This window comes from Humulus lupulus, chromosome 3 (genome assembly GCF_963169125.1).
Source record: "Humulus lupulus chromosome 3, drHumLupu1.1, whole genome shotgun sequence".
NCBI classification, from domain to species: domain Eukaryota; kingdom Viridiplantae; phylum Streptophyta; class Magnoliopsida; order Rosales; family Cannabaceae; genus Humulus; species Humulus lupulus.
Genome location: NC_084795.1, coordinates 127,445,599 through 127,457,452, shown reverse-complemented (window position 1 = coordinate 127,457,452; position 11,854 = coordinate 127,445,599). Strand labels below are relative to the sequence as shown.

At 38.1% G+C, this 11,854-nt stretch overlaps 1 protein-coding gene across 1 annotated transcript; it reads right to left on the bottom strand.

The window, feature by feature from the left end:
• Nucleotides 1-671: 671 nt before the first annotated feature.
• Nucleotides 672-3,074, bottom strand: LOC133825029 (uncharacterized). The gene is made up of 3 exons (XM_062258030.1): nucleotides 2,223-3,074; nucleotides 2,024-2,132; nucleotides 672-1,933 (listed from the first exon to the last, which is right to left on the bottom strand). Exons 1-3 carry the CDS (start codon nucleotides 3,072-3,074, stop codon nucleotides 672-674), a joined length of 2,223 nt encoding a protein of 740 aa, XP_062114014.1.
• Between the last annotated feature and the right edge of the window lie 8,780 nt (nucleotides 3,075-11,854).

Below are 11,854 nucleotides of genomic sequence, written 5' to 3'. Positions count from 1 at the left end.
CAGTAAGAATGGGTGGACATCAGCACAGAGTTGATTAGGACTACTCGGCCAGCAAAAGATAAGTTTCGTGAGCTCCACGTCCTGACTCGAGCAATCATTTTCTCCACAAGAATGCTACACTCCTTTGCTGAAATTCGTTTAGCACATATAGGAACACCCAAATACTTGAATGGAACCTCATTCCTCTTAAAACCTGAGGCATCTAAAACCCTCTGAACATCTCTGTCCTGCATATTGCTGCAATAAAATGCAGATTTTGAAGGATTAGGCATCAAACCCGATGTGATAGAAAATAGCTTAAGGCCCTGCAACATGTAATAGATGCTCTTGAAATCCCCATTACAAAATAGAAGGACATCATCCGCAAAACTAAGGTGATTTAGCTTCAATTCTCCACACCTCTCATGGAATTTAAATCCCTGTTTCTGCCCAACTTTTTGCATAATTCTGGAAAGATATTCCATTCCTAAGACAAAGAGAAGAGGAGACATTGGATCACCTTGTCTCAACCCTCTCTTTGCCTCAAAGAAACCATGCAACGATCCATTTAGCATTAATGAGAATCTTGGAGTTCGAACACAATTCATAATCAGCTTAATGAACTTATCTTGAAACTGAAATGCATAAAGCATTTCTTCAATGAAGTCCCACTCAACAGTGTCATATGCTTTTTATAGATCAAGCTTGATCATACAATTAGCCTTGGCTGATTTCCTCCCATAATGTCGAATAAGATCCTGACAGATCATAATGTTATGCCCAATGAATCTCCCTTTAACAAACCCCCCTTGATTCTGTGCCACCAAGCTAGGAAGAATAACTTTAAGCCTCGAACAGATTAATTTGGTAGCAGCTTTATAAATGACATTGCAACAAGCAATAGGGCGATAATCGCTAACTGAATTTGGGCACTTATTTTTAGGAATAAGCGTCAAAACAGTTGAATTAATTTCCTTTAAAAGTTTCCCTGTATGAAGGAAAGAAGTAAGAGCTTCAAACACATCATTACCTACAAGATTCCAATTTTCCTGGAAGAAATAGCTTCTATAGCCATCCGGACCAGGGGCTTTGAGGCCAGGGATGTCAAAGATGGCTTTCTTAATTTCTTCAAATGAAAAATCAGCTAACAACATATTTGATTGATAACTCGAAACCACTGGCCCAACATTTATAACAGTAGCCAAAACAGACTTCCTTCTTGCTAATTTACTGCCCAGTAGACTCTTGTAAAACTCTAAGAAAGCATCAATAATCTGTTGTGGATCATCTACCCGAACTCCCTTGGCATTAGTAATAGAAAGCACTCTGTTTTGGGCCCTTCTTTCACGAATACTTCTATGAAAAAATGCTGAATTATCATCACCATCTTTAACCCAAGTCAATTTAGCCTTTTGTTGGAGGAAAGAATGATATGCATTATGAACTTTAGCATAGGAATTTCTTGCTTCCAGCTCCTGTTGCTGCATTTCCTGGCTCATAGGATCACTACACATTGCATCTTGACAAGTATCCAGGTGTTCTCTGGCTTTAATTACAGCAGAATGCAAGTCTGAAAAACCTAGCTGATTAATTGCTTTAAAAATCGGTTTGAGTCTCTTAAGCTTAGTCACAAGCTGATACATGTTAGTCCCTTTAACCTGCTGCTGCCATGATTTGGAAACCATTTCTGAACTTTTAGGATGAGAAGACCACATCCTAAAATATCTAAAAGGTTTCTTCCCACTCAAAACCACATCATACACAGTAAGAATGGCAGGCGTGTGATCGAAAAGTCCCTCATTCTGAAAAAATACTTCAGCGTTAGGAAACGAGTCCAACCATTTCTGATTTGCCAATACCCTATCTATCTTTGAAAATATCCTCTCCTCTCCTTGCTGCTTATTACTCCAAGTGAAGAAGTTTCCACTATACTTAACATCTTCAAGTTGACAAGCTTCAACACAATTGATAAAATCCAAAGAAGATTTGTATCTTACCCTCTTGCCAATTCTCTATTCTTTACTGAGAATATCGTTGAAATCACCCAGGACAATCCAAGATTCCATAACAGAAAGCTCCTGAAGATCTCTCCAAAGGCCTCTCCTACCTTCCTCATCATTGAAACCATATATAAATGTAACATAGAAACTGGCCTTTTTACCCACAGGTTCAACAAAAAGATGAATCAACTAACTTGAGCATTTCAAAATATTCACAGTATAGCTTAGAGGATTCCAGCTTACTATAATTCTTCCTCCATCATGCCACGCACTATTAGACGTGAAACACCACCCCGAAAACATTCGAACATATAAGGCCCCAAGGTTCTGGGCCTTAACTCTCGTCTCAAGAAGACCAACTAGCCCAATTTTTTGATTAACAATCAATTGCTTGACTGTGTTTTGCTTTTGTTGGCTATTGATCCCTTGGACGTTCCAACTCATTATTTTATCCATTGACAAGAGGAGGTCCTCTCCCCCTCTTGTTATTTCCCCATCTAAACTCTGTTTTTGGCAATTCTCAGTCTGTTCTCCCCCTTCAGTAGCTGAGTTTAATGGCTCTATTAAGACCTGAAATGAGTTGTCCATTGTGGCAGCCACTACTGGGACCTTTTCTTTTGGTTTCCAACCCTTAGCTACTGGTTGAAAGCCATCAGCATCAATCTTAGTGTCTTTGCTAGGCACAGCTGCATCCTTTTTCTTCCCATCATCTTTAATTACCCATTCTTGTTTCCTTCCTCCTTTTTTCCTGCAATCAGCCGTAGAATGACCCAATCCAAAGCAATGATTACACACAATGGGCTTCCATTCGTATGAGATCGATACAGAGGTGTTAAAGCCATACTCATCTTCGAAGTATATTAGGTCCGAAAATTCTTGTTTCAACGATACCTCAATTAAAACTCTAGGAAAACTGAGTTTATCCCTGAGCTTAGTCACATCATCAACCATTATAGGAGTCCCTACCTGTCCAATGATCTTGAACAATGATTTCTCCCCCCAATATTTCAAGTCAAGATCATCTAAATGAACCCAGATTGGAACCACCCTGATATCCTCCTTTTTGAAATTGATCGCAGGGTCCCAAGCTTTCATAACAATCGGTCTTTTGTTAAAAAAGACATATCCACCTTTAAGCACCTCATCACGATCTTCAATGGAGACGAATCAGATCAAGAATACACCATAAGACAGCATTCCTACTTTGTCAATCTTGTCTTTCCACATTCTGCGAGCAAATCCTTCTAGTATTGAGAGAGGGGGATTTGCCCCCAATGCATAGCACACAATAGATGATTTCCAAAAATCAACTTCTTCTTGTATATCATCCATAGTAATCTTAACCTTGTTCTTCGAACCAGTGCTCAAGAATGATTTTCCAAAACTTCGCTCCTCATTTCCAGATCGTAAAACAGGAGGATGAGTGGAGTTACCTTGGGAAATATCACTGGAGCAACGATCAGTAGCCTCCAGGAAATGAGCAAAATCCTGCCGTATGTCCTCCTGCTGCATGATAGATCGAAGGGACGATCTGGGTGAAAGAGGCTCAGGGAACAGTTCACGGAGTTCAGAAGGTTGTTTCGCCATAGCAGAATCGTCGACAGGTTCCCCTTCAGCATCTGAAAAATCAATTGGATCTACTCCCAGTACAGCATCCATGGATTTTGTCTTTTGGATATCAGAGATTGAATTAGGGCCTTTCTTCTTCTTTTTCTTGTTCGAATTCAGTTTCCCCTGCACTCTAGTTCTTGTTTTTGCCATGGCTCCAGCTCAAGAGCTGCAAGAAATTCGCGCGGGAAAAAAAATTCAGCTATAATTTATGTTGAAATTAATTTAAAATCAAACAATAATCAAGAATTGATCAAACATATTCATGCTCAATATTGCACAATGAAATCATCTAATTTAAGACATCAAACATAATATAAATAAAATGAAGCTTTACATACATTTGTGATCAAATCTATAAACCATCATTCTCCATAATTATGCTCATCACAATTCACCCACCTACACATCAAAGATCAAAGGGGTGCTTCAGGCTACTCTCTCATTTTTTTCCCTCTAAAACACCCATTGTCCACACACACTTAATAAAAGGGTGTAACCATTTTTATAAACCATAATGGACTTATTGGGCCTAGATACCCAATGAGAGGATTAGTTGCCTTGGCCCAATGGGCTGGCCTAAAGACGTTGAGAGCGTGTCCATGGACCTCGAGCGTGTTAGTATGTTATGTCCATCCCATTATGGTCTGATGGTAATAGCGTGCAATACCGATTATATAGTTATCCTTACATGCTAATCACGACATTGCGTGAACAACGTATAATTATGTCCGTCCATATAAAATATTATAATATTCTCCCACTTGAACTACATTATTACACCAACAAGTGCTCATTGAACAATAGTGTCTACACAAGAACCTCAAGAAACACAAATGTCTATAAAACCAATTATGCATCGTATCGTATCAATATGATACAAATATGATACATAACGAGACATTAGAGATTCACAAAGCATGGCAATAAATCCCAATATGGATCCACTCAAACATGATATCTAGAGTAAGTCATTGGCTCGCATCATTATATCATTACCAAACAAGTGTGCACTCATAATGCCAAAGAGTGATCCACAATATGCATGTATTAAAAAACAAATAGCAATCTTTAACATATCTATCATATATGAAAAAGGTAACTCCCACTGATTAAATACATCTCTGGCACCTAACAATCCACATAAGAAGTATGTTCTCGGTACACATGATTAGGTAAGTCTTGTTAGTGTAGTTATTGACATGTTATCTATAAGTGCGTGTCATAATGCAAATAAAGGACTTCACAACTTTCTCACTACAAATGGAATGTCATCATCATTAATGGAGTAACAGACTCCGCAAGTTCCGAGAGAAAGATATGACTGCGACATTTATCACATAAGTTCAGTAAATTCACAATAGAGTCAACTACTCTTGACACTGAAACAAAATATCACAGTTGTACTGTATAAACCATGTCCTCATAACACGACACTCACTCTACATCTATGAATGAGGATGCTGTAAGTGTCCACCTAACACCTGATTACAAAATAACTCCTTTTACCATTATGCCTGCATGTATGAGAGAGGAAATTGTAGGTGCTTATTTGATTAGATACTTAATCACAAAATAACCCCTCCTACCATTATAAATGCTTAGAAAAGGATTTTGTCATCCATGCATCCTGTCCAATCGATATCACTAAAACCAACTATTGAGTGTCATAATGTTGATTTGTCGATTGCAAAAACATCATTGATACCATAAGGATGACTTCTCAAGACCAATCTAGCATGCAATATCACAAAAGGGAATGTGTATACTTGAGTAAACTCGAGGCTGCCTTCAATAAGCATGTACGGAACAATCTCAAAATTGATCTCTCGTGATCATCAATACACAAGGACTTTAGGCCTTTCACAATACATCACACTTTAGCCTATTCCAAAGTTCTCAATGAAATTGAAACATTACTCACATCAAAAGTTAGTCAACATAAACTATGAGATAATTCATCTTTCCGTTGATCTCATCATGAAGAATCTAAATACTTAGACCATGCAAGGCTTCTCTAAAATTCTTCATCAAATAGAGACTATCAAATAATAGTTTTACTTGTCTCCAGATTAGATCAGCATCATAAAATATAAGCAATGTACTATACAATGTAATAATATAAACATATCATTGTTCCCACTGATTTCTCACATAATATTGACTAACGATAATGTTTCGAATTGTCCATTCTGAGAATAATAATAGTCATTGTCTTGTTGCCTTTCCAAAACGAATTTAATCCATTGAATTCGGGCGTCCTTGTAAGTTGCCTTCTCAAGGCTTGATTGAGGCAAATGAAATTCTAAAATAAGAATTTAGTTCTCACATCCTTATATATTGATTTCCAAATAGCCATCACTTTACCATCCAATAGTAATGCATTTGAACAGTTCATTCCATTATAATAGTAATTAGCTATAGGCTTTAATCAACCTTAATTTGTTCCTCAAATAGTCTGTTCTCAACAAGAACTTCCATCAAGAAAAATCTCCCAATTATCATGTGATTAAACCAAAACTTCCATGCTTGATCATATCTTGGAAATCGTGATATTAACATATCAGCTCTTCAAATAAGGATTAAGAACTACTAATGGCTCTCGATTAACAATTTTGAGGTATATGTCGTCAACCTTATTTTCTGCTTGAAATTGTAGGTATGTAAACCTATTTTGATCCCATATGTTTGCTTGTTCACATATGGAGTTTCTTATCATATTCTGGCTGATTGTAGGATTGACAATAATAGCAGTGGAAGCAAAACAAGGGATAAGTCCAGTTATTCCCTAAATAATCTTTTGACCCTTGACTAATCCCAACTTGAGACTCCAACATAGACAACTTTATTTACTTATCGTTAATAGTGGATAAAAGAGACAATTATATGAACCTTAGTACTCTCGAAAAATAACCATTGAGATAATCATCTTCTCTTTCACAATTAAACTTTGAGATTGTGATTGCCCAAAAACAAGGTCTGCAAATTAAATCCTTATTTAGTCTCAACCTATATAAGGCTATTTAGAATGAAACGATACAAATCATCAAATCTAAATCCTTTTGAGAGTCATAGCAAAGTACTTAACTCATATTGTCTCTTTAAACACCTAACATGATTGTGAATATGGAATTATATTTGTGATTATATTAGTCCATACAACAATTCAAATATCTCTCCCACTTGGACCAATATAATAAACAAACACCATATTAAACTTCATTATCTAATAGGCAGTTGTTGACAGTGAGAACTCGTCAACAAAGTTAAGTTGGAAAAATTATCAAATCAAGATCGCTAATTGGAAAGCTGTAAAAACTTGAACAATAACTCAAGAACAATGATGTAACAATAATGGAGAAATCAATCTTTCATTCACACTTAAGGCTCTGCTACAGTAAAATTTCCAACCCCCTTTCAGGTGGCCTTGGAGTTCGTTTTATAGTAGGCTCTAATGGCCTCAGGTACATAGTGGTCCAGGGGACCAAGTGGTACATACATACTGTATTAAGGGAGTGGCTTCAGAGGTTGTGGTTGTACATCCCGTACAGGAGCAGGTGTCAGGAGGATGTCTCCACTACTTGTCTGTACCCATGTCTGCTGCGTGGTGGCAGGCGTATTGGCGCAGGAGGTGGTGGTGTCGGCTCTAACCTATGGCCGTAGACGTACGGACCATGATCCTTACCCCAGCAATCTCACTGGCACTGGTATCCGTACTTAGTACTTGGTCGTACAAATATGTCTCATTCGACTCGTACTGGATCTCCTAAGCATAGGGATCTCGAGGTGTAAGGAATGGGACCCTTGGTGCCTGTACTGGCCGTGGCGTTGAGTAGGAATCTTGGGTCCTTAGCACGAGATGCCCGAAGCACCCAAAGGTCACCCACGGGCGCGGGCGATAAGCGCGTGGCCTTGCTCTACATCTTAGTGTGCGAGGCAAGATGCCTCCTCTGCAAGCCTTCCCCTTCGTGTGACTTCCCCTACATGGCCCCTAATGGTGGGGTTTGGGCCCATACGTGTCAAGTGACGGGGTGTCGGCTTCCTGAGAAGATGGTGGGCTGATGGACCTCCCGGGGCGCGCGCGCGTGGGACCTTGCGCGGCCTCGCGCATGGGGCGCCGTTGACGGCCTCGCAGCCTCCCTCGGCCTTGCATGGTGGGAGTGGTCCAAGGGCCTCGCAGCCTCCCTCGGCCTCGCATGGTGGGAGTGGCCCAAGGGCCTCGCAGCCTCCCTCGGCCTCGCATGGTGGGAGCTGACCAAGGGCCTCGCGAGATGGGACGGCTTCGCCCATGTGATGGCCTCGCGGAATGGTGGCCTCGCGAGACGGGGCGGCTTCGCCCATGTGATGGCCTCGCGGAATGGTGGCCTCGCGAGACAGGTGGCTTTGCTCATGTGATGGCCTCGCGGAATGGTGGCCTCGCGAGACGGGGTGGCTTCGCCCATGATTGGCCTCGCCCATGTGGTGGCCTCGCGAGATGGTGGCCTCGCGAGGTGGGGGTTCACGAGGCTACTGAGTCTTGGCACCCGTGCCTTGCCAATGTGGGCCACCTGGCATCGACTCCACGAGGAGCGTACCCAGACTCGTGTTGGGATGGTGCGATGGCTTGCCGAGACGACGGTGGCCTTAGGGCCCTGCCTCGGCCTTACATTTTCTCTTGATGAGATCATGAGCATCAACATCAGTCAAATAAATCATGTATAATATCATATCGATATGATACATATATTAAATATTTGGCCCGAAAGATATTCAAATATAATAACAACCATTAAAACAACATGCATGTAGTACAACCATTGAGACTATATATATACGTCCCGTTTTGTACTTGTCACTTCGTCAAACAATGCATATAAGAAGTGACTGCACATCATTATGCATGTTTGTATTAATCATTTAGGTGTTTCCACTTTAAAGCTTTCTAAAACACAAAAAACACTTAAAACTTTGATGAGTCAAAGCTTGAGAAGACTGTGCTCAAGATAATGATCATGTGAGAGATTTTAACAAAAGAGTAATAAATACTCGATATCTCTCAAATCTTATACATGATATTATAGAGCATAAAAACTTTATGGACAAAAGAATCAATATATCAGCATGTGTACTATGCTTAAATAAGTTAAAACCTAACTTCCCCTTATTCTTTCCATTGGTTATCCAAAAAAGAATACTAAGCAATCAATATCACTATATGGCAAGCTTTGTTTCATTGACTTCAATCAAACAAAAATTGTTCCCTAAATATAACTTAGCTATCCTCAAATTTAGTAGCAACAACGACATGATATTGAGTACACATGCGTTATTCCATTTAATTTGGATTCATCGTGTTTACGAATGTCTCCAAGTAATACGATTATCACCTTGAAATAGATAATGATCACATATCCATTGTCGTATTCATCCAAAAAATTTCCACTTATGATCTATGTCATATCTTGAGCTTTAATTATAAGAAAACCACAATAGATGATTCACTAGTTCCACTGAAACTATCTTAGGGCATAAAATCAATGCAATAGTCTCCTGAACTCATCATTATTGAAAAACGTAAGAGTTTCACTTCAATACCTTAAGAGATTCCTAAACGATCTCATCCTCATAAAGTTGTCATAGAAGGATCGATTAACACATATATACCTCACTACAGCCAACTGACACCCATCTCAATATTCTCAATATTCTCAATCTCCCACTGATCTAGAGTAACTTGGCATCTATATAAACAATACGACTTCAAGATTTATCAATTTTAGGCCTAGTCCTTCTTTATAAGGAGATATCGTTATGTCAAAACATATTATTGTCCCATCCGATAACTAAACGGTAGAGATTTTGGGATTCCTTGAAGCTAAGAGAAAATATCAATGAGCAGTGCCACTATGCATGTGAAAACAAGGATCGCGCTATCTGCTCGTTTTCTCAGCTTTCCAAATGATCTATTAACAGAAACGATAATTTCATGCTAGAGTCATTCTAACAAAACATATGACTCTTACGCAGGTAAGGACAACCACTTCACATGTCACAACCAAATTCATTAATCCACTACTGATAAGGTAGAAAAGATTGTGTGGTTCATGACATCCAATGTGTTTCCTTCACCATCTAAGCATCCTACCCAACAATAAAATCATCGACAGGATGACTAAATTGCATGTATGGATCTTAGTATTAATTGTGATTAGAACAAATGTGAATTTAATCAGCAATAATCACAATCATGATATGAATATCCATAGAACATTCAATTACATGTTCATCATAGATTATAATCTTATAATCATGAAATAATCCCAACTAACCATCCATAAATGTCAAAGAATCTATTAACGAGAGCATAAATCAAATAGGTAATAATTCTGTAAATAAACTAAATATATGCCAACAATAATCCATTCATAATCATGAATCCTCAAAAAAATTATAAGACAAATGTACAAAAATTTGGTATAACATATTGCTCGATTATTGGGTCTTATGTGAGATTATAATTTAAAACTCCATAATTTGACATGTTTAGACTAACGATAGGCAAGAACATAAACATTCAAATTGTATTAATCTCACAATTATTATGAATGACAAATTGATATGCTTAAACTCATGATAGGTGAGTACATAAGCACTCAATTAACGTTACAACAACATAATCATATTTGCACATAATGCCAAGTATTTTAAAACAATACATAAGGCATAAATTTCAAATAAATATAATCATGTTTACAATTAATAAATGATATAAGATAAATTTTGAGATAATAATTTTATTTTAATTGAATTGTGTGATTATGTGTCAATTAATCGTTAACAGTGACCAAATCCAAAATATAAATACACAATTAAGTGGGAAAATAAAAAAAATAGTCCAAATGGTGAAAAATTGGTCCCAAAAGAACCCTGCACACGCCCCCACGCGCCATAAAATGTTCAGATTTTTTTTTTGAAAAATAGGCCTAAAAAACGACATGTCGTTTTCCTCATGGCTGAGGGAAAACGATGTGTCATTTCCTCTCTGTTACTCGTGACTTCTTTGCATAAAAAAGACATGTCATTTTCTTCAGTAATGAGAAAACGATGTGTCATTTGGAGCATCAGAAAATGCCTATTAACTCTAATAAATGACATGTCATTTTTCTAGTGGCTGGGGTTGAACGACATGTCGTTTGGGGTCGTCCCTGACCTCTGAACCGGGTCAACCTGACCCAATTCAGACCCACGACTCCGACCCTGTCGGATTTTGGCCTCTTGTACTCCATTTTTAACGCCGTTTAAGGGGTTTTCTTGCTCGATCTATTCCCAACATTTCCCAAGCTCCAAAACAGCCAATAAAAGCCTAGAGAATTCCATTTCAGATCAAAATATGCAAGCCAATTTCATGCTTTAAAAACCGAATTTCTCCCATCCTTGCTTGTAATAATGCAATAAAATACTTTTACCCAATTTATTTCAAAAACCCAAGAACAATAGACCCGAAAAATGTCCGAAAAAAATTAAAATTAAAATTTTTGCATATGGGTCTCTAACAAAACCGTGGGTATGGAAAATTTTTCGAGAAAAGTGGGAAATATAAAATTAAACAGATTTAAGCCTTAAAATCAGATCGCCTAGCTCAAACAATAATCAAGAATTGATCAAACATATTCATGCTCAATATTGCACAATGAAATCATCTTATTTAAGGCATAAAACATAATATGAATAAAAGGAAGCTTTACATACCTTTGTGATCAAGTCTATGAACCATCATTCTCCATAATTATGCTCATCACAATTCACCCACCTACACATTAAAGATTAAAGGGGTGTAGATGAACACTACTCTCTCATTGTTTTCCTCTAAAACATCCATTGCCCACACACTTAATAAAAAGGGTGTAACCCTTTTTATAAACCATAATGGGCTTATTGGGCCTAAATGCCCAATGAGAGAATTAGTTGCCTTGGCCCAATGGGCTGGCCTACAGACGTTGAGAGCGTGTCTATGGACCCCGAGCGTGTTAGTACATTATGTCCATCCCATTATGGCCTGATGGTAATAGCATGCAATACCGATTATATAGTTATCCTTACATGCTAATCACGACACTGCGTGAGCAACATATAATTATGTCAGTCCATATAAAATATTCTAACAAAATATTCTACTGTACCTATTTTCGGATAAAAAAAATCCTTATTTTATGAGTTATGTGGGACCAAAAGCACACTAGAAAATAAAATCTGAATTGGATTGCATAATAAAATTTAAGGCCAAGAAA

What these genes read in the sequence shown, in the direction of transcription:
- LOC133825029 (XM_062258030.1), bottom strand. Translation starts at nt 3,074, where the DNA reads ATGAAAGCTTGGGACCCTGCGATCAATTTCAAAAAGGAGGATATCAGG. An exon ending in ATGATGGAGGAAGAATTATA is followed by an intron (nt 2,133 to 2,222) that starts GTAAGCTGGAAT and finishes GTGGGTAAAAAG; the next exon opens with GCCAGTTTCTATGTTACATT. An exon ending in GGAATCTTGGATTGTCCTGG is followed by an intron (nt 1,934 to 2,023) that starts GTGATTTCAACG and finishes ATTGTGTTGAAG; the next exon opens with CTTGTCAACTTGAAGATGTT.